We start from the raw sequence: 23,439 nt of genomic DNA, 5'->3' as shown, positions 1-23,439 counted from the left end.
TCGCCGAGATCTCAGATCACTGAATGTTGCTGGGCACAGACACACTCAGAAATTAAACTTGCACCTTTGAGGTTGCATTGTACCACACTGTGGAAGTGACTTGACTGACACCTCAGTTGTTCCAGTAGAATTACTTGACAGTTATTTTAAGTGAGTCTGTTCAGATATAATCTGACACACCTCCTGGCAGGTAGGACTTTGAACCTAGCACTCCTGCCTGAGAGGTGGGAAACTATTACCTTGCCATAAAAACCTCTCACAATGACTGGGATATTTTGAAATCAACCAGCTTGGATGGGTTGAAACACACCGCTGGAACAGGTCAGGCTTGAACTCAGGCCTATTGGCTCAGAGGTAGGGACATTACCACTGCACCACAACTGACATTAATTTATTTTTATTCAACTTATTTTTCTAATCAACCTGCCCAGGGATGTTATTACACACCTCTAGAACAGGTGGGGCTTGAACTTGGACCTCCTGGTCCAAGGATAGAGACACAACCACTGCACCATCCCACACTGATATTCCAGATTTAGTGAAAAACTTGCTGCACCTTGAGACCTCCCATGTGGTTTCCCTGCTCCAAATGAGGCGTTAATTAATGAGCTGCCTCAAAACGATTTGGCGGAGGGACCCGGAGGAAGAGGTGCCTCGAACAGGATAACAAGGGCAGCAAGCAGGCTTGCTGGACATTTGCTGCACTCTGATTTACAACGTCTTTCGTTGCGAGAGACGAATCAGATTTTTTTTTAATTTAAAAGACATTTGACACAAAGAGATTTGGAAAACAAGCCAGGCCTTGTGATGAATGAAGGAATCCATCTGTATTCCTGCTGCTCACGATCTTTTTGGCAGCTCCTCACCTTTTTTTTTCAGATTTATTCTTGAACTAACAAGCTGCTTTTTGTGGCTGCTTTTTTTTTACTCTCTCTCTTTCTTTCTCTACCTCGCCACAAGGAACGTTTGGAAAAATGCTCCAGATTGTGATAATGCCTTCTCTCTCTCTTTCTTTCTCTCTCTCTCTCTCTCTCCCCTCTCTCAGACTCATTTAATTAAAAAAAGGAAATAGTGAGAGTGAAGCATTGGAATGTAAGCAATCCCTCTTCTCGAGACAATGTGGTCTTGTTGTTCTGAGCTCCATTTCTGAATGGAGTGCCCATATTTATTTGCTTCCTTGCTCCCCTCTCTCCACATACTTGCCCCACACTCAGACACACACGCAAACACATATACCCAGACAGACTCACACAGACACACACACACACCTCACACATACACACACAGATACTGACACACACCCAAACACACATACACACACACACACCCACACAGATAGACAGAGCCACACAGACACACACACAGACAAACACACAGCTACACACACTCACATGCAAGCACATTAAACACAGATAGACAGCCACACTTACACACAGACACATACACAGACAGACACACAGGTAGATACACACATACAGATAGTCTTACACACACACACACACACATAGATGCATACACCCACACAGATAATCTTACACATACCCACAGTTGGTCCCACACACAGGTAGGTACACACAGACCCACACACTCCCCCCTTTCACCTCCACCTCTCCCCCTCCCCACACACACACAGACAGAAAGGCACACTCATACTCAGACCTACAGACAAACAAACAGGCACACATGTATATACATACACACAGACATACACCCACATTGGAGAACCTGCACTTAGGTAGCACCTTTCACAGCCTTGGGACATTTCCCACTGTCACTTTGCAACCAACAAGGTCACTTGCAGATATGCATTCTGTATTGTCGCAAAGGCCACGCAACAATCAATTTTCACACATGGAGATCCTGCACATGGTACCACCTTAGTTACTGGGTACTCTCTTTTTAGTGAAGGTGGCTGAGGTATAAATATCCAGGAACGCCTTCAAAATAAGTGTCATGGGGTCCTTTATGCCTGCCGTGAGGGCAGTGGGTTTAACGTACAATCCAAAAGGAGACTTGAAACAATGTAGCACCCTGTGTACAGCACCATGAGTGTCAACCTCAATCCTGCACTCAGCTCGGAGAGACAGAACATGAGCTATGATGCTAAGGGCACGTCACATCTGAAAATGATCCAATGAAACTGACAGGATGCATACATCACCCAACAGGGACACATTGTACTTTCCATTTATATCATGGGCAAACAGGAATGAATATCAATAAATGTCTAGAAACAAAGGTTCACTGTGTAAAACAGCTGGGATAGACACGTTGCAGATAGAGTATTCATGGAAAGGAGGAGTGTCTTCACCAGACACTTAAACTTGTCTCTCTTTATTAATATTGATTGTTGTCACATTGCTCATATTGACTATATTTACATGTTGGTTTCTGTTGCCTTAATGGTGATCCTTTGGTTTCTACTGAAGAAGGAGAGTTCTGAGGAAGAGTCATATCAGACTTAAACGTTAACAGTTTCTCTCTCCATGGACACTGCCAGACCTGCTGAATTTCTCCAGTGTTCTGTGTCTATGCGTCAGCTTTTCAAAGTCCACAATATTCTGCCTTTGTATCTGTGCTGGTGCGTGGTTTGTGGAGATGATTTGAAATGCAACGCCAGCAGCGTGGGTTTAGTTCCCATGAATATTATGCTTTCTCAATCTCTCCCCTCACTTGAGGCATGGTGATCCTCAGGTTAAACCCCCAGCCAGTAATCTCTCTCTCTCTGTACTGTTTGAATTATGGTAAGATTATGGTGAACCCACCTTTACATTATGGTCCTTATATAGAGGGGATTGGCATTAGGGAAGCCAGAATAGATGGATCAAAGGGTATTCTCCATGTTCGAATGACTTTACCATTCTTATATTATCCTAGTAAGAGGGCTAAGGCCATCTCCACTAGATTTCTATTTCTCTCCACAGATAATGAGGCTGATGTATCGATCTGAATAGATATAATCTCTGGAGTGTAATGATAAATTTAAGGCATTGACACAAACAGGAAGCTACTCTCACACAGGGGGGGTCCAGAGCAGCAGATATATGGGATTACCACCTCCTACAGGTTGCCCTCCAAGACACTCACCATCCTGACTTGGAAATATATCACTGATCCTTCACTATCGCTGGGTCAAAATCCTGGAATTCCCTCCTGAATGGTATTGTGTGTCTACCCACAGCATATGGACTTCAGCAGTTCAAGAAGGCAGCTCACCACCACCTTCTCAAGGGCTATAAAGGATGGGAATGAGTTCTGTCCCAACTAGCCCAAATCCCATGCAGTGATTTAAAGGTACAAAAATAAGATTTTATGAAAAGGAAACAAACTACTCCTAATTCACTCCTCCACCAGAACCATATGCCTTTTGTTAAAAACAACTGTGGATATGTCAATGTCAATGGCAATTGTAGACTATCACTGGTAGATAGTACCCCCTTTGAGACTGTCTGAAATTGGGACACAGAGCTGGCGATGAGGAGGTAATGATTGAATAGAAGGCACTATCCAATAGAAGGCCTTACCGGTGTCGACATCATTAGGCCATCCTCCACTCTGACTGCTGCCCGCAGCTGGGGATCGGCCTGTACTGGAGTAAAAGACTTCATCCACCGGGCTCTCCATTTCACTATCCTCGATGGATTTGTGCCGCTTGGTGGAGCTGTAGAAAAGCAAGGGCTGCAACTCAAAATGTGGTAGTGATAAAATACTCACAAAGCCCAGCCTCTTTGCCCAGCTCCTCAGACCAGCCCCCTGGCCTAGTTTCTCGGTCTAGCTTCTTGGTCCAGACCCTCAGCCCAGCCTCTCGGCCCAACCTCTCAGCCTAGCCCCTCGGCCCAGACCCTCGGTCTAGACCCTCGGTCCAACCTCTCAGCCTAGCTGTGTGGCCAGCTTTCCCGAGGATTAGAAACGCTTTTTTCTAAAGGTACTGAATCCCAAGATCTGGGGTCTCCCAAATATTTTTCCACCAGGACTCAATTGTAACACATGCGAATGGGGAAAAAGATGGGCTTGGGAAGGGCTAGGTCGGACTGGGCCTGTAAGATAGTACATTGCTCAATTGGAAGATAGTAGCTTTGTGCTAACATCACTGGAGTTGTAGTCCTAATATTCTAAGGATATTGGTTCAAATCCCACCAATGCTGATGGGTGAAATTCGAATTCAATTAAAAGGAAGCTAGTCTAATGGTGACCATGTGCCAATTGTCATTAAAAACCCATCTGACTCACTTCAGGAAGGATATTTGCCATCCTCTACCCAGTTTGGCCCCTATATGTGACTCCAGACCCACAGCAATGGGGTTGACCTTTAACTGCCCTCTGGGCAATTAGGGATGGGCACTAAATGCTGGCCTCATCAGTGATGTCCACATCCCATAAAGAAAAAGATATACACATAAGGAATGGGTAGAGAGGCGAATGAGAAGATTCATAGTTTTCTGAAAGCGTTTAAGGCCTCCCATTTTTATTGTTATTGACAGGGCTTGAGATTGAGCCATTTAGGTCCCATCTACAGTTTGTAGAAACAAAATGAGAGAATTTAAAGCCAGCTTACAGTTGTTTGTTCATTCGGTTGGTCAGAGCTCCAATGTGACTGGGCCTACCTCAGAGCTTGCAATCCTCCCTCAACTGGAGCTCATGTTGTGAAACTCAACTGTCAGGTAACTACTTGAGCCTTTGAAGGAGGCTACTGCATTTCAGTGGCAACCATTGCTACAGGCAGCTTTGGCTTGGGTTTGAGATTCAAGCCTGGTCCTTGGTACCAATTTAAGAATGGTGTCACATTTACTGACACAAAAACAAAATCACATGGAGGTTTCTTCTTTCTTTCATCGGATGTGAACGTTTATTGCCTATTCCTAATCACCCTTGAATTGAACATTTCAAAGGGCAGTTACGGGCTTGGAGTCACATGTAGGCCAGACCAGGTAAGGATGGCGGTTTTCCTCCCTTAAAGGGCATTAATAAACCAGAAGGGGTTTTTACAATAATTGAGGTATATAAGATTATGAGGGACATGGACAAGGTGGACAGGAAGCAGCTGTTCCCCTCAACTGTCAAATTGACCCCTCAGGGTCAATAATGAGGTGGCATTATTTTAAGGTGAAGGGCGGGACCTTTAGAGGGGATTTGAGGAATGTCTTTTTTTTACCCAGAGTGCAGTGGGAATCTGGAATGCCTTACCTGGGAGAATTGTGGAGGCAGGAATCCTCACAACCTTTACAAAGTATGTGGATAAGCACTTGAAATCTTAGAGCATCCAAGGCTATGTGCCTAGTGCTGGAAAGTGGGATTAATGTGGATGATGCAGACTCAATGGGCTGAAGGGCCTCTTCTGTCCATTATGATTATACAAAGACAGTTACCACACTCACTGTTAGTGAGAGTCAAAAAGTGTGGTGCTGGAAAAGCACAGCAGGTTAAGCAGCATCCGAGGAGCAGAAGAGTCGACAATTCATCAGGAATTCTTCACTGTTAGTAAGACCAGCTTTACAACACAGCTTTATCATTTGAATTTTACTTCCTTGACATGGTGGGATTTGAACCTGTGTCTCAGCCTATTTGCCCACTTCCCTGGATCACAAATCCAACAACATGACCATGCCACTACTGGATCAGAAGAAAGCAGGCCACTGTTTCCGCAATAATGACAAGCCCCTGGGATTTCCCACTCGGAACTGTTGCTCCCAGTCTCCTACCTGGTGGAGGGTGGGGTGGTGATGGTCCTCCTGCCCAGGGGAACCTGGTTAATGCTGTAGTAGCCTGGACTCTCCAGGTCAGCCAGATTGAAGCTGGGGCCCGTGGCAGCAGCAACTGGGGCTGAGAACAAAAGCAAAGAATCACATTGAGTCAACAGGGGTGAACCCAACCATTGACCTGTAATTGACACTGTTCCTCCCTCTCTCTCACTCTCTTGCTCCCTCTCTCTCTGTCTCCCCACACCTCTCTCCTTCCCTCTTGCCCTCTCTGCCCCCAGTCTTCATCTCTATTCTGCTAGCTCTCTCCCTCCAACTTCTTCTCTCTCTCCCTCTCTACCCCCTCCTTCGCGCTCCCTCTCTCTCTTCCCCTCCCCCCACCCCATTCCTCTCTCCTTCATCTCTTGCCCCCCGCCCCCACTCTTCCTCTGTCTCCTGCTAGCTCTCTCCCCCTCTCCCACTTGCCCTCTCTCCCTCTCCTACTAGTTCTCTCTCTGCCCCCCACTTCTTCTCTCTCTCTCTCTACTGCCCCTCTCTCCCTCTCTCCCCCTCACTCTCCCCCACCCCACCCCTCTCTCCTCTCTCTCTCTCTGCCCTCCACTCTCTCTCTCTCTCTCCCCTTGTTCTCACTCTCCCTGTTACTGTCAAGGTGAAAGCAGGCCACTTGTAACTGTAGATATCTGCTTCAGGGTACCCCCCTCATAATGACTCCATCACCATGATCCTTCTCTGCAAACTTCAATGACTCCACAATGCTTCAATCCATCTCCTGCCCATGTCCATCGTTTTCTTACCATGAGGTGTGAGTATCCCAACACTCTCCTGGCCCTCCCCTCATAACCATGACATCTTCCAAATCTCCACTAAAATTATTCCCAATTTGTACCAAAACTCCTCTCACCCCCTCAACCTCTTACCCCCTCAACGCCTTGACCGCTTACACCCTTAATCCCTTTCCCCCTCATACCTCATCCCCTTGCCCCACATTCCATTGTCCCCTCAATCCCCAGCCCCACGATCCCTCACGCCTCCTTGATTCCTCGCTCCCTAGATCCCTATGCTTCATTTGCTCCCAGGTCAGCAACACTTCGACAATAGTCTTCTGAGGATGGATTTCACATCCCTCAATGGCCTTGGCCCTCCCTATCACAGCCATCTCCTACAACCCTCTCAGGTTTCCAGCCTCCTTCAACTCCAGCACCTTCCCTGATTTTGGTCACTCCTCTGTTGGTGGCTGCATTTTCAGCTGCCTCAGCCTCAAACTTGAGATTTCTCTCCCACAACCTCTCCAGCACTCGACCCCTTCCTGGAGGGAGAGGTTTATCCTCTGAGGTATGTTTGGACAGGCTTGGCTTGTAGGCTTGGAGTTTCAAAGAGTGAGATCTGACTTTACTAAAATAGAGACCATCTGGAGGAGATCTCATTGGCTGAACAGGTGTTCCCACTTGAGAGGGGAGAGTGGAACGAGACAATACTGTTTAACAAAGAGAGGTCTCTTTTTTCAGAACTTTCTTTTCTCTAAGAGGGTCTTTGGTCCAAGAAATTGTCTTCTCCCGAAGAGCAGTGGAGGCTGGATCATTAATTTTATCAATATCAGGTGGTTAGCACTGCCACCTCACAGAATCAGGGACCTGGGTTGATTGTGTAGAGTTTGTACATTCACCCCATGTCTGGGTGGGTTTCCTCCCACAGTCCAAAGATGTGCAGGTTAGTTGGATTAGCTATGGTAAAATGTGGGGTTATGGGGTGGGTGGGATGCTCTTTGGAGAGTTAGTGCAGACACAATCAGTTAAAATAGTCTCTTTCTGCATTGTTGGGATTCTAAATTAGGTTTTCGATAAACGAGAGAGTCAAAGATGGAGATGGGGGACAATGGGTGAGTCAGGAAGGTGGAGTTGAGGCCACAACCCATAAACTTGTCAAATGGTAGAGCAGACACAAGGAGCTGTGGGGCCTACTCCTGCTCCTACGTCCTCACACAGCGCTGCACCTCTCCCTCTTCCTTTAAGACACTCCTGAAAACCTGTTTCTTTGGCCAAGCCCTTGGTCACCTTTGTTGCTTTCTAGGTGCTGTGTTAGACAATATTTGGTTAACTCCTTGTGAAGAGCCTTGAGACATTTAAATGTGCACTTGTGATACCCAAGTAGTAAATAGGATTAGATTAGTTAGGTTGCTGTTTTGACTGGCACAGACATGAAAGGCCTTTTTCTGTGCTGTAGATCTCTATGGATCTATGACATTTAACCACATTAAAGGCGCAATACAAATGCACGTGCTTATTATTGTTATCCTCCATTTGAGCCTGGTCCTGTCTCTCCATCTCATCCCAATCAGGAGATCTTTCTATTCCTTCCTCTCTGGGACAAAGGCAAGAATCTGATGATCCAGGTCAAGGGAACCTGGTCAAAGGTCACTCCTTGGGTCATCACTGATCTGCCCCTTGGGGGGTAACTGTGTGAGTTACTGGATATGCTTTTGTTTCAAATGCTCAACACAAAGGTCTTGGATTTAGTGTGGGACCCTGTCAATTGTAAATCTTGATTTCCAAACTTCAAATAAAAATCATATCAGCCCTGATCTGACCACATGGTGGAACAGGCCCAAATGGCTGGATGGCCCACTGCTGCTCCTATGTGCTTGTCCATTTGCACTTATCTAATTTGCCTCAGCTCTTCCATGTGGAGGTGCTAATCACGCTCAGTCCATCCCAAATTCTCAATTAGTTACAACTGTATAACTCCAATCTCTGTTTCTGGGCCTAACCACTCAAACAAGCAGATCTCTATCAGATAATTCCCCTGTTTTTGCTTCACAACAATTGGCGGAGAAAGAAAACACAATTGAAGTGATCAGATTTGTAGAGTCAAATGTTTCGAGTGAAGCAATTTACTGGCCCAGGAACAAACCCTGGCCGAAACGCAAATAAAGATGAGTGTGCACGTTTTTTACACTAAGTAAGATTAAAGCAGCTTAAAACCAATTGAGTTTATAAATGGCAATCACCAAATGCCATATTGTCGGCTTCATTCACCATGTGCTCCATTTTTGAGATGCGGGGGAATGCTATCTCAAGAGGAAAGGTTGAGGATGTTGGGCCTCTGCTGATTAGAATTTAAAGGGTCGGGGGCGGTAGTTGATCCTATTAAAACATAAAATTCTGAGGGGTCTCGACAGACTGGATGTTGAGAGGATGATTCCCTTTGGAGAGGTATCCAAAATAAGGGATTTCCCTTTTAGGCTGGAGACGAGGGTGGAGTTTGTTTTCTTTCAAAGGGTCTTTAGTCTTCAGAACTCTCTCTTCTAGAGATTGAGTCAAGGAATATATTTGAGACGGGCTTAGACAGATTTTTGGTTAAAAAGCAGGGAAACAGGCAGTTAAGTGGTGTTTAAGGCCACGTCAGATCAGCCACAAACTTATGGAAAGATAAAGCAGACTCGATGGGCTGAATGGCCTACGCCTATTCCTTATGTAACTTCATACCCTCACATTCCAACATACATATAACATCATCCTGTTTCCATAAGACATAGGAGCAGAGGAGGCCATCCAGCCCATCAAGTTTGCTCCACCATTCAATGATTTGATCATTCTCAACTCCACCTTCCTGCTACTTCCCCACTAGCCTTGATTTCCCTTATTGATAAAAAAATCTGCTTATTTTCAGTCTTGAATATAGCTAATAAGCCAACCCTGACAGCACTCTGTGCTCAAGAATTCCACAGTTTTGCTACTTTCAGAGGGAAGAAATTCCTCCTCATTTCCATTTCAAATGGGTGACCCCTTACTCTGGAATCATGCTGCTCTTACACTCTTCCACAAGGAGAAACAACTTCTCTGCATCTACACTGTCAAGTCCTCAAGAATCTTGCTTGCTTCAATAACATTGTCTCTCATTCGTCTAATCTCCAATCAGTACAGGTCCAACCTAACCAATCTCTCCTCTGATCCCGTCACCCATCTACAGATCGAATGACCCCTCACACTAACCCTGCATTACTCTCACTGTCCCTATATATTCTCCATTTTGTACACTTCCCTTTTACTCAGCATTATTAAACTCTTTCATTCCAGATTTATTGGTTATACCATGATAGCATGTTACCTGATGGTTCGGAATTAATATTGCAGTACCTTTATCACATCACCTGCGTAAGGTGCCAATAAACTGTCATAATTCAACACAATTTTAAAAAACCGTTAAAACAAAATGCAAGAATCTCCAAATCAAACCGATCAATACTTACTTTGCGACACTCTCACAAGTTCAGAAACGCTAAAAACTCCAGATGTAATAAAACAGTCCTGGAAATTCAAATGCCCTGATGAGGAGAGAAAAGAAAGTCACTGGAAAATGAAACAAGGCTGGAGTAAAATGACACACAACAGGACAGTCCTGAGGGGCCACCACCTTCAACATTAGCTACACCCTTTGTCAGGGCCACACCAGGACCATCCCATTTCCAGGGTTCAGCGTGACCCAGTGAGGTACTGGAGCTCTGTCACAATAACTATTCACATTTATCCAATGCCTTTATCACAGTAACAGTCCAATTTTTGGAGCATATCAAATAAAATATAGACAGTGAGCATAAAGCAGGAGAGGTGTCCGAAAGCACAGCCACTAGTAGTGGAGTAAAGGAAGTTAGGAAATCACAAGGGTACAATTCCTATTCTCCATCCCTCAGTTTTATCTCATTCGTTCACCAGATATGGGTTTCACAGATAAGGCCGGCAATGCCCAAAGACCCATTGATTAACTTTTTAAAACTGAGTGATACATTTGGCATCAGCAAATTATGGTAATGGTGAAAGGACACTATTAGACGCACTCTGAACCTCTACTAATGAAGAGTGCAATGTTCACCCAGGGAAGACTCCACCTGCCATTTGGGCCACAGTCACCCCACTAGGAACCAAACCCAGGCCAAATGCATGAACAATCTGAATAAATATGACCCAGAACAAACAGTACACCACTCCAAACCGGTAATGGTATGTGATACCACTGTACACTCCCAAACTCTTTAAATTGGCCTGAAAACAGTTAGAGCATTTAGTGAAGGTTAAACTTTCCAATCGAGATTGATACCTGACAATAAATTATGCAGAAGCAAAATGATCAAATTGACAGAATTCAGAATGCTTGCTTTTCTCTCTGGGCGCTGGAATGATAGCCCATTGAGGATTTTACATTGGGCCTTATTCTGGTAGCAACGACTCATGTGAACCTCTGAAAACTAAATGTGATGCAGAATCATGAAGTATTTATTCCTAGTCTGAGGTGCAGAACTGTCAATCAAGTCTGCCTGTAGCTCCCTCAAGAACTGATTCACAGATGCCTGGTTCAAGCAATTCTCACGTTTTCTTCCTTCCCCCCACCTTCACCACCTTGAGGCAAAGAAAAATTGCCACAACATTCAGGAGTCACGCTGACAGGACACATGTCTTCACTCAGACTAATTGCGCGATCAAACAATTTATCTGCCAATTCGCTCTTGTCAAAAGGTTGCCCATAATTTAGAGGCTTAAACGGGAATAAGGCATCTCTAGAAATCAAACTCCACTGCGGGGTAATCAGGATTGCAAGCAGATTGTGGGAATATGTGAAGGATCAGCAGATCGATTCACAGAACCTTAGGGTCCAGAATGCTTCAAACTAAAAGCAGAATGGATCTAATTTAGTCTTTCCTAGGTTTGAGCTGGATCTGTATTTTCTTTCTAATTTATTCAAGTATGGGATGAGGGCATCACTGGCTAGGCCAACATTTAACACCCATCCCTAATTGCCCAGAGGACAGTTACGAGTCAACACCATTGCTGTGGGGCTGGAGTCACATGTAGGCCGGACCAGGTAAAGATGGCAGTTTCTTTCCCTAACCAGATGAGTTTTTTCTGACAATGGTTCCATGGTCATCATTAGACTTTTAATTCCAGATTTTTATTGAATTCAAATTCCACCATCTGCCGTGGTGGGATTTGAACCCATGACCCTAGGTCTCTGGATTAACAGTCCAGTGATAATACCTGGGCCATCACCTCCCCAACGTAATGCAGTGTAACTTGAGTGACTGAGTCATGGGGTGATAGGTTTCCAAATCCAATTCTTGTGACAGAATCCAAGCAGACATTCTAACCCTACCCCAGGAGCTTTCCTCCTTTAGCCAAGCCATTAAACTGCTGTGTTCTGTGGCACCACTGGGGGAGTTCTCCCCAGTATCCTGAACTATATTTACCCCTCAATCAGCATCACAAAAAACAGATTGTCTGGTCATTGGAAATGGTAGGAAAAGAAAGCATAAATCAAGATAAATGATTTCCAATGATTTGAGAAAAAGGGGGCATACTCTAAATATTAGCGCCAGATTGTTCAGGTGAGATTTGGGAAGCATTTCTACACATGAAGAGTGGTAGAGGTTTGGAGCTCTTTCCCACAAATGGTAGTGAATGCCAGATCAGTTGTTAGTTTTAAATCTGATTCTCGTTAAGCAAAGGCTTTAAGAGACACAGGCCAAAGGCAGAATCTGAATAAAGGTCTCTGGACTTGAAGCATTAACTCTGCTTACTCTCTCTCTCTCTATCTTCACACAGAGTTTCTCCAGCAATTTCTGTTTCTCTTGCCGTTGTATAGAGTTAGGGCCCAGATCAGCCGTGTTCCCAGTGAATGACAGAACAGGCTTGAGGGGCTGAATGGCCTAACCCCATTCCTACGTTGTGGCGCTCTGGCTTGTGGGAGCTTTCTGTCCACAGATTGGCTGCTGTGTTCCCTCCATTATAACAGCAGCGACATGTCAAAAGTATTTGATTGGCTGTAAAGTCCTCCAGGGCATTCTGATGTTGCTATATCAATGCAAATCTGTCATTTCAGGTGAAGAGCCTTAAATGCAGACTCACAGTTACTCCAGCATTAGGGGCTTGAGAAAGGGTTCGCCAGAGCCTGGAAATAATGAGGAGAGAATTCGGCCAACAATAATTGAGCAAATAGTTGGAGCATTGCTGTATCAATAACCCAAATTTGCATTTAGAAAAATCCTAATCTCCTTTGAACTGTTCCTCTGACAGGTCAGATAACCTTCAGTCAAACGTAGAAAACTGGGAGCTTGGGGAATGCCCAGTGCTTGCTTAGTAGAATATCTCTAAAGGAGATGGTGAGCTGAACTCCCACACGCTGGGAAGCAGAATGGGGAGGGATGTTTTAGTAAAGAGTTTTCCCATCTGAAGACCAGATGAGTGAAGGCAATGTTTGGATGAAGAGAAAGATGAGGGATGAGGAGTTCCGTCAGATAGTTGATTAATCTAGAAACATTCATTGCACTGGAGAGAGTACAGGTTCGAGAGGTCATTCTGGGGTTAAATTTGGTGCTGAGGTTATAAACATTCTGATGCAGTTTGAGACCAGAGTTTTAACCCTTTCCGCAGGTGGTTTTAATTAAGCAATGTCAGGGCAGCGAAAATGTTATGTCTAAAACCTGCATTATCTTCCGGTGGAGAACTTAAAACTTGCTCATATTTTGCTACTCCTGTCAAATTAATTCCAAATTGTTGAAATGATAGATGGAGGCACAAAGGGAGCTCGGACATTAGTTTACTGCCCTCTGGAGTGCAGTTTGTTAAACATAGATGTTGGTTTTTTACTGACCGTGTGGTACGTTTCACTTTCGTTGCAAAGCTTTGGGAATGTTATGACCCACAATGCAGGGAGCCCCAAGGAAAAACAGTTTTGGGTACAAATTCTGGGAAACTGTTCTGCCAAGAATCTTACAGAACAGATGGAGGCCATTCACTCCATCATCCTTGTGGGGGCTTGTTGAACAAATGAAGCAAATGGTTCCATTATCCAGCCTGCCCCAGCATTTTTCCTCATTGCTTTGCATTTTGTTCTTCCGCATTAAGTATTTACCAAATTCCCATTTGAAAGTCACTTTTAAATTAGCCCCCATTCCAGATCACCATAACCTGCTGTGACAAAATGTAAAAAAATCATTTCATCGTTCTCCCACCATCCTCTTCTCTGAGCCGCACAATACTCCATGATCCCCTCCCCTAACTCCCATCAGTTTTTTTTCCCCTGTTGTCTGAAGTTGTTGTCCTTTAAGGCTCCTCATTGTTTTGCTACTGGAAATGCTTTTTTCCCTCTCTCCTCTATCAAACCTCTTTGAGATGGTTGTATGGTGGTGATGTTGTTAGATTAGATTCCTTACAGTGTGGAAACAGGCCTTTCAGCCCAAAAATTCCACACCAACCCTCCAAAGAGCAACCCACCCCCCTTTCTGACTAATGCACCTAACACAATGGGCAATTCACCTGACCTGCACATCTTTGGACTGTGGGAGGAAACCCACACAGACACAGGTGAAGAACATGCAAACTCCACTCAGACAGTCAGCCTAAGGCTGGAATTGAACCTAGGACTCTGGTGCTGTGAGACAGCAGTGCTAACCACTAAGCCACCATGCTGCATTTGTAATCTTGAGGCCCAAGATTCATCTACTGGGGATGTTGGTTTAAATCCCACCATGCTATTTAAATTCAATTAACAAATCTGGAATTGAAAATTAGTAACTGCAAACCTATTACTGACTGTTGTAAAAAAATGTTGGATCTATTACCATCCCTTAGGATAATCCTTACGTGGTCTGGCCTACAGGTAACTCCAGACCCATGTCAAAGTGACTGCCTCCTAACTGCTCTCGTAAGTGGTTCAGCAAGCTACTTGGTTCAAGGGCATTTAGGAATGGACAACAAATATTGACCTTACCAGTGATAACCACATCCAATAAAACCCTTTAACCTGCTTAGCTCAGAGGAGAACAATCCCAGCTTCACTTGTCTCTATGTAACCAAATTCTTTAATTCTGATCTTATTTCCTCCACATCCTCCCTAAGGCCTTGCATCCTTCCTAAAGCATGGAGGCTCGATTTAGGAAGGTTAGCAAGGGTGATATGAGAAAAGACTTTTTCATACAGCGAGTACCTAGGGTTTGGAGCGGAAATGTGGTGGAGGCAGGTTCAATGGAGTCATTCAAGAGTACATTGGGTGTTCTTTTAGATGGTGATGCTATGGGGCCATGGGAAAAATGCAGGAGATTGGCATTACATCACAGATAATAGAGCCAGTGCAGAGATGATGGGCTGAATAGCCTCCTGCTGCACTGCAATAATTATTCTGGTGATTGAGGAATTCGCCAAAACACTCAGAGAATGCAGTGGGAGGGTGTAGAGATCAGGAGAAAGATGTCGAGGATGCTGGAAAACTGAAATAAAATGAAATGCATTGAGAAACAGGTTAGTGTTTCAGGTTGATGACCTGTCATCATTTTCAGAAATGTGGCACAATTTTGGGATTGCAGTTAGGAACACAGAATGCAGATCATCTTTGAAGTCCTTGAGAAGATTTATATATGTACATGAGCAAGTGTCTGTGCATAGCGTATGTAAATATATATTGGTTTGTAAATGTGTATGAGTTTGTGGCTGTAGATGTATATAGGTGTGTTGATGCATGTGGTGGCGAATCAATACATGTAAGCATGTAGAGGAGTGTGTTTGTGTGTGCTGTTGTGATTTCTGTAGGAAATTCAGTGTGTGTAGGGATATGTAAGTGTGTGTGTGAGGCTATGTAGGTGTATCAATGCATGCAGCAATAAGTAAGTCTATAAAGAAGTATGTAGGGCTATTGGTGTAGGCAGGTGCATATTTCTCTGAGTGAGTGTATGCAGATGTGTCAGTGTATATAGGTGTATAAGCGGGTGTGTCTGAGCATGTGTAGAGTGTCATTGCATGCAAAGCTTTATACATATGTGCATGAGAGTGTGTACGTGTCAGTGAATGTAGTTTGTGTATAAGTGTGTCAGTATAAGGAAGTGTGGTTAGAGGTGTGTGTGTGTCTATGTGTGTGTGCACATTGTGCGTGTATGTGTGTATATACATGTATATAGGGAATTGGGTGGCTGGTTTGCAATGCAGAGTGATGCCAACAGCATGGGTTCAATTTCTAAACCAACTGAAGTTACCATGAAGGACACTCCTTAGCTTGGGATGTGGTGACCTTCAGGTTAAACCACCACTGAGACAGTGGGACTATGGTGATATTGCCATAGGAATGTCAATGTATTGTGTACAGTTGTGGGTAAATAGTCTGTGCAGTCACTCTGTAATCACTGTGCTCCAAAATGCAAATGTGTTTCATTTGTTGAACAATTGTTAAAACAAACATTAGCACCAGAGATGAATGATAACAGCACCTCGTGCTTCTCTGTTCTGAATACTGCCAGGGCACTGCATGTAGCAGTGGTCCTTTTAACAGCTCTTGGTGCCAGTGAGGTGGCATGCTGATCGAACAGGAACCTCGCACCGTCAGTGGGATCAGCATCATTGCTGCACACAGCGTTATCCCGTCGATATTTCACTATGTCCACAACTTGCTGACTATTTATAGAGCAATACACCCTCGCCTCTGTGGTTTACTTCCACATACACTGTGCTGAACAGACACTGCAAGGTTATACAGCTCAGCTTAGTTTCCCTGCTGATCCCCATTGATAACCACAGAGGTCAGGGATGGAGCAGATGGCATTATACAGGAGAAATATTGAGTAGGCTCGAGTTTACTATATAATCTAGACAGATTTTCCAAATTTTGACATTCATCAGGAATAGTGCCTTAAAGGGGTTCTAATTTGAACTGTTTTCTTTTTGCTAACGTGTTTTCCTACTTCTGGCATGGATATTTGCTAAGAGTTTGACCACTCACATCCAATGTATTTTAGAGGTAAAAACAATGACTGCAGATGCTGGAAACCAGATTCTGGATCAGTGGTGCTGGAAGAACACAGCAATTCAGGCAGCATCCGACGAGCAGCAAAATCGACGTTTCGGGCAAAAGCCCTTCATCAGAATCCAATGTATTTTAACCCAATGCTGTGTGAACAAGCCAATGGTTACTCCTAAGCCTAACCCAAATGCTAAGCCTAACCTTAACTTTTCACCTTACTCCTGTGGCGTTGCTAGTGTTGTCACTCTGGGTGGAGTAGCCTCATCCCATCCCGTAATCCCCTATCTGAGTGGCAGAAACCACCAGTCCTGTTTGAATTTTCTCACCCTCCACAGTGAGTCAGGGTCACTGTGTCCAATGGTGTGCCAGAGGCAAGTTTTCATCGAGACGGGACAGTGGGACTGAGCAGGAACAGTGCGCAGGGTTACAGGGTGAGGACAGCAACACGGCACCGAGTAAGTTGCTCATTCTCAGGGATCGGCACATACGCATGATGGGCTGAATGGCCTGCTTAAGTGTCCTGAGAAATCTGTGACCGAGGTGGAAGTGTTTTTCCTCAGAATTGAAGCTAGGCCATCCCTAATTGCCCAGAGGGCAGTTAAGAGTCAACCACATTGCAGTGAGTCTGGAATCACAAGTTGGCCAGACTTGGCCAGATTTGGCAGTTTCCTTCTCCAAAGGACATTAGTGAACCAGATGGGTTTTTCCTGACAACTGGCAATTTATTCATGGTCATCATTAGACTTTTAATTCCAGACTTTTACTGGATTCAAATTCCACCATCTGCCATGGCAGGATTCAAACCCAGGTCCCAGAATATGGGTCTCTGGATTAACAGCCGGAGATGTGTTGCTGGAAAAGCGCAGCAGGTCAGGCAGCATCCAGGGAACAGGAGAATCGACGTTTCGGGCATAAGCCCTTCTTCAGGAATGAGGAAAGTTTGTCCAGCAGGCTAAGATAAAAGGTAGGGAGGAGGGACTTGGGGGAGGGGCGTCGGAAATGTGATAGGTGGAAAGAGGTCAAGGTGAGGGTGATAGGTCAGACTGGGGTGGGGGCGGAGAGGTCGGGAAGAAGATCTCAGGTTAGGAAGGCGGTGCTGAATTTGATGGATTTGACTGAGACAGGGTGGGGGGAGGGGAAATGAGGAAACTGGTGAAATCCGAGTTCATCCCTTGTGGTTGGAGGGTTCCTAGCCGGAAGATGAGGCGTTCTTCCTCCAACCGTCATTTTGTTGTGGACTGACGATGGAGGAGTCCAAAGACGATGGAGGAGTCCAAAGACTGTTCAACTTCCTCATGGGAGCACGAGGCGGCGCCGATACAGTCATCGATGTAGCGGAGGAAAAGGTGGGGGGTGGGGCCAGTGTAGTTGCGGAAGATGGATTGTTCCACATATCCTACGAAGAGGCAGGCATAGCTGGGGCCCATGCGGGTGCCCATGGCTACTCCTTTCGTTTGGAGGAAGTGGGAGGATTGGAAAGAGAAGTTGTTCAGGGTTGTTCATCTTCCGCAACTACACTGGCCACAAGGAAGTTGAACAGTTCATGCACTTCACCAACACCTTCCACCCCGACCTCAAATTCACCTGGACAGTCTCAGATTCTTCCCTCCCCTTCCTCGACCTTTCTATTTCTAACTCAGGCGACCGAATCAACACGGACATCTACTACAAACCAACCGACTCCCACAGCTACCTGGACTACACCTCCTCCCATCCTGCCCCCTGTAAAAACGCCATCCCATTCTCCCAATTCTTTTGACTCCGCCGCATCTGCTCCCAGGAGGACCAGTTCCAAAAACGCACAACCCAGATGGCCTCCTTCTTCAAGGACCGCAATTTCCCCCCCGACGTGGTCGACGATGCCCTCCACCGCATCTCTTCCACTTCTCGCTCCTCCGCCCTTGAACCGCGCCCCTCCAATCGCCACCAGGACAGAACCCCACTGGTCCTCACCTACCACCCCACCAATCTCCATGTACAGCGCATCATCCGCCGTCATTTCCGCTACCTCCAAACAGACCCCACCACCAAGGATATATTTCCCTCCCCTCCCCTATCAGCATTCCGTAAAGACCACTCCCTCCGTGACTCCCTCGTCAGATCCACACCCCCCACCAACCCAACCTCCACTCCCGGCACCTTCCCCTGCAACCGCAGGAGGTGCAAGACTTGCGCCCACACCTCCCCCCTCACCTCCCTCCAAGGCCCCAAAGGAAACTTCCATATCCGCCACAGATTCACCTGCACCTCCACACATATCATCTATTGCATCCTCTGCACCCGATGTGGCCTCCTCTATATTGGGGAGACAGGCCGGCTACTTGCGGAGCGTTTCAGAGAACACCTCTGGGACACCCGGACCAACCAACCCAACCATCCTGTAGCTCAACATTTCAATTCCCCCTCCCACTCCACCAAGGATATGCAGGTCTTTGGACTCCTCCATCGTCAGACCACAACAAAACGACGGTTGGAGGAAGAACGCCTCATCTTCCGCCTAGGAACCCTCCAACCACAAGGGATGAACTCGGATTTCACCAGTTTCCTCATTTCCCCTCCCCCCACCCTGTCTCAGTCAAATCCATCAAATTCAGCACCGCCTTCCTAACCTGAGATCTTCTTCCCGACCTCTCCGCCCCCACCCCAGTCTGACCTATCACCCTCACCTTGACCTCTTTCCACCTATCACATTTCCGACGCCCCTCCCCCAAGTCCCTCCTCCCTACCTTTTATCTTAGCCTGCTGGACAAACTTTCCTCATTCCTGAAGAAGGGCTTATGCCTGAAACGTCGATTCTCCTGTTCCCTGGATGCTGCCTGACCTGCTGCGCTTTTCCAGAAACACATCTCCGGCTCTGATCTCCAGCATCTGCAGACCTCACTTTCTCCTTCTCTGGATTAACAGTCTAGCAATGGCATTACTTGGCTATCACCTCCCCAAACAGGATTTGAAGGAGCCCAATTTTTTCATACATGGTAATAAAACAGGAATAGGGCAGGTTGGTGCAGGGCTTTTGCCCGAAACGTCGATTTTGAAGCTCCTTGGATGCTGCCTGAACTGCTGTGCTCTTCCAGCACCACTAATCTAGAATCTGGTTTCCAGCATCTGCAGTCATTGTTTTTACCCAGTCCATTGGCACACTACTGCATGGCATGTGTAGACATGGGGGGAAGCAGAATTCCATGATACTCTCTAAGTCACAGAGGCCAAGATTTATCATTTTGTTTCTGTTCTTTTCAAAACCATGAAGGAGAGAAGTGGTACACAAGAGAAATGGATTTGCAATAGCTGGGTCATAAATTTGCAACAACAGGTCAGAGTAGAGCAGGCTAGACCCTATCAGAGAAACAAACAATGAATAGATTAATATACACAAAGGTGAACACCTACACACATACAATGAGCACTAAACTTTACTCTTTTACTCTCATTTCAATACACTTAAAAAGTAGTGCTTTTTAAAAAAAACCTATTCAATACAGCATAAATAGTACTTACTTTCATCCCTCCTCACCCATTTATTCTCATACATATAAAAAGTATTCTCACTGATGCTATTTTATTTTAAGTTTTGAGGGCACAGTGCCCTTGACCCAGACTGTTGCTATTCATTCTGCATTGTTGCAGGGTCAGTATAGTGATGGATAGGACAATGAAACTGTCTCTATATCACATGCGGCTGGTAGGGGTGGTGGATGAAAGGTGCCAACTATGGAGGAGCATCAAAATAGCAGGTTGCCAACTCCCAGGGTGGGGAATCCAGTCCTAGAGGTGTAGACCCATGGCCTCTACCCTCCAAATTGCCACCTGCCCCTACACTCTTGCCCAATGATCACCCTGCCTGTCTTCACTCTGCCCTGCTTTCCTGCAGCCAATTGGGAAAGCCTATGAAGAGCCTTCCTTATCCAATTGGATGATGCTTGATTAAATTTTTGTCCATGGTCTCGACTGGTAAACAGAAGTGTGGAAAGAAAAGGTTTTCAGAAAACAATAACTTAATTGCAACCACCCCCATCCCTAACCCCACCATGGTTTTCTTTGTTCTCTGGGCTCATTCACAGCAGTGCCCTGGGGGTTAACTTTACATTCCTGGAACTTCCTGGCCAATCCTGAGGGAGTTAGACTGGTCATTCCCAGGGAATGATGAACCTCTGGAATGATGAACCTCTGGAATACGGAGGCACAAATCACATCACATCACACCGAAGTTAAGTACCTTTCTGGAGAGTGTTTGGGCCATTAGTTTTCCTGGACTGATTTTAATCACAAGAAGGGGATTTGAGCAGTCCAGAAAATCTAATTCCAGTTGGCATGGATTTGAAGGTAGTAGATATTTGGAACTCTCTTCCACAAAGATGCTGGATCTGCTGTTAATTTTAAATCTGAGGCAGATCATTTTTGTCAAGGAATGTAGGCCAAAGCAAAGAGGAAGAGCATTCAGCCTATTGAATCCATGCGAACCCTCTGCAGTCAGTCACATTCCCACACTCCACCCCATCACCTGTGCAGACATAGTCACCTCCCGCACCTAACCAACATGTGTACAAGGTTATGCCAGGTTTAATTGATTCAGATATAGAAACGTTGCTCTCATTGGCTGACGGAGTTAGGCTACAGATCAGCCATAAGCTCATTGAATGGTGGAACAGGTTCAAGCTGAATGGCCTACTGCTGTTCCCATGTTTATTCCTTGTGACTCTCCTACAGAAGATCGTGTTACTGGGCTATGGGAGTGAGGGGTACAGAATCAGAGTCATTGCGGCAGAGAGGAAGCCCATTCAGCCTATCAGATCCATGTTGACTGTCTGCAGTCAGTCACGTTCCCACACTCTACCCCATACCTGTGCAAACAGAGTCGCCTCCCACACTCATCCAACAGGTGCACAAGGTTATGGCAGGTTTAGATGGGACAGATAAAGAAATGTTGTTCACATTGGCTGACGGTTAAAGATGTGGGGACGCAAATTAAAAATCTTGGACAAGACCAACACAGTAAGGAAAAACTTTTGTAAGCAGCAAGCATTAATGATTGCTGCTTACAAAAGTATTGGAAGCAGAAGTGATCAATTATTACAAGAGGGGAGTTGGACGGTGTGATCATGCTGCTCCTTTAACAAGGTTATTCTGTCCTTGGTAATTTTTTTGAGAGGGATCGTAAAGGCAGAGGTGCCAAAATGTGTGAACTGGCTACTTTAATAATGGCTAACAGATGCTGCTTAAGTCAATCAGGAAAGGCTTTCAGGCTCTTTTTAAAAAAAAATTGTACAATGAAAGGGGAGTGGCCAGTTCTCCCAGTTCAGAGTTTATTCTAGTTTTGGGTTAATTTTAGTTGGGTGAAATAAGAAACGGCCCTATGCTGATTCTCTCTCTGTGTTATCTCTCTCCTGTAAGAACCTGTGTTTGAATTTATGTTTTTGCCAAGGGGTTTATGGGATGTTGCAGGAAATCGGAATAGCTCTTTGCTAAGTTGCATTTTCGTGTCAGTTGGGTTTTCAAAAGTTATGTTATTCTAAATTTGGTTTTCTTTTGTTCGTATGTAAATAAATTCTGTTTTATTTAAAATTGAGTGGTTTGACCAGCTGCGTTGCTCCTGGAATATTCACCTTACATCTGCTTAAAACAACTGGAAAAGTTAGGTTCTGGGCTACCTTCTTAAAATGTTTTGAAGGGGTCTGGCCTGGTCCATAATAGACTGGGGGCTCTTTGTGGGATTTGTTCTTTAGTTCCGATTGGGATTAGGGTTGTTGGATTCAAAGGCAATGAGTGGGAAGTGTTAGCATCTTTTGTTCCGAATGCTGCATTTGGTTGGTTTAATCAGTGCTTGGTATACAAAGAGGAGAAGAGAACAAAGAAAATTACAGCACAAGAACAGGTCCTTCGGCCCTCCAAGCCTGGGTCGATCCACATTCTCTATGTAAACCTGTCGCCCATTTTCTAAGAATCTGCATCCCTCTGCTCCCTGCCCATTCAGGTATCTGTCTAGATACATCTTAAATAACACTATTGTGTCCGCCTCTACCACCTCTGTTGTCAACGCGTTCCAGGCACCCATCACCCTCTGCATAAAGAACTTTCCACGCATATCCCCCTTAAACTTTCCCCTCTCACCTTGAACCCTTGGCCCCGAGTAATTGAGTCCCCCACTCTGAGAAGAAGCTTGTTGCTATCTACCATGTCTATACCTCTCATGATTTTGTAGATCTCAATCAGGTCCCCCCTCAACCTCTGTCTTTATAATGAAAATAATCCTAATCTACTCAACCTCTCTTCATAGCTAGCACCCTCCATACCAGGCAACATCATGGTAAACCTCCTCTGCATCGTCTCCAAAACATCCACATCCTTTTGGTAATGTGGTGAACAGAACTTAATGCAGAATTCCAAATGTGACTGAACCAAAGTCCTATGCGACTGTAACATGACCAGCCAACTCTTGTACTCAATACCCTGTCCAATGAAGGAAGGCATGCCGTATGCCTTCTTAACCACTCTATCAACCTGTGTTGCCACCTTCAATGGACCTGAGTACCCAAATCTCTCTGTACATCAATTTTCCCCCTGGCTTTTCCACTTACCAGCTCTTTCAGACACAAAGAGTTTTCTGGTGGTGGAAGAAGTGACTTTGGGGTTTTACAAAAGGTGAGTGAGGCAAAGCTGCTGGAATTGACAGGCAAGCTGGAATTGGAGTTACCTTCATTCAGAAAAAAAAGGAGAGATAATTACAGCAATAAACTCAGCATTTAAATTTGCTGGAAACACCATCAGAATCTTTGGAGATGGCTAAAATTCAATCGAAAATGAAGCAGTTTGAGTTAGAGGCAAAAGAAGAAGGAAGAGAAAAACGTTTGAATTATGATTAAAAGCAGAGGAAAGAGAAAAAGAATGAAAGGCCCTAGCAAACAAAAAAAAAAGGAGAGAGAGGAAAGGAAGAAAGAGGAGGATGTTGAATCTCATAAATAGGCACTTAGAC

General features: G+C 45.2%; 1 protein-coding gene across 12 annotated transcripts in view; it reads right to left on the bottom strand.

The window, feature by feature from the left end:
- nfixb (nuclear factor I/Xb) overlaps positions 1 to 23,439 on the bottom strand; it is a 635,608-nt gene that overhangs the window by 90,486 nt on the left and 521,683 nt on the right. For all 12 annotated transcript variants that reach the window (XM_087983272.1, XM_087983261.1, XM_087983265.1 and 9 more), the window contains 3 exons: positions 9,943 to 10,017; positions 5,700 to 5,820; positions 3,525 to 3,661 (listed from right to left, as the gene is read on the bottom strand). In XM_087983272.1, coding sequence (XP_087839398.1) covers positions 3,525 to 3,661; positions 5,700 to 5,820; positions 9,943 to 10,017 — 333 coding nt within the window. The remainder of the gene's footprint in view (positions 1 to 3,524; positions 3,662 to 5,699; positions 5,821 to 9,942; positions 10,018 to 23,439) is intronic.

This window comes from Chiloscyllium plagiosum, unplaced genomic scaffold (assembly GCF_037043375.1).
Source record: "Chiloscyllium plagiosum isolate Xiang-an unplaced genomic scaffold, Cpla_swu_hap1 HiC_scaffold_45, whole genome shotgun sequence".
Classification (NCBI taxonomy): domain Eukaryota; kingdom Metazoa; phylum Chordata; class Chondrichthyes; order Orectolobiformes; family Hemiscylliidae; genus Chiloscyllium; species Chiloscyllium plagiosum.
The sequence above is the reverse complement of the archived record's forward strand: the minus strand, read 5'-3'. Positions and strand labels throughout refer to the sequence as shown.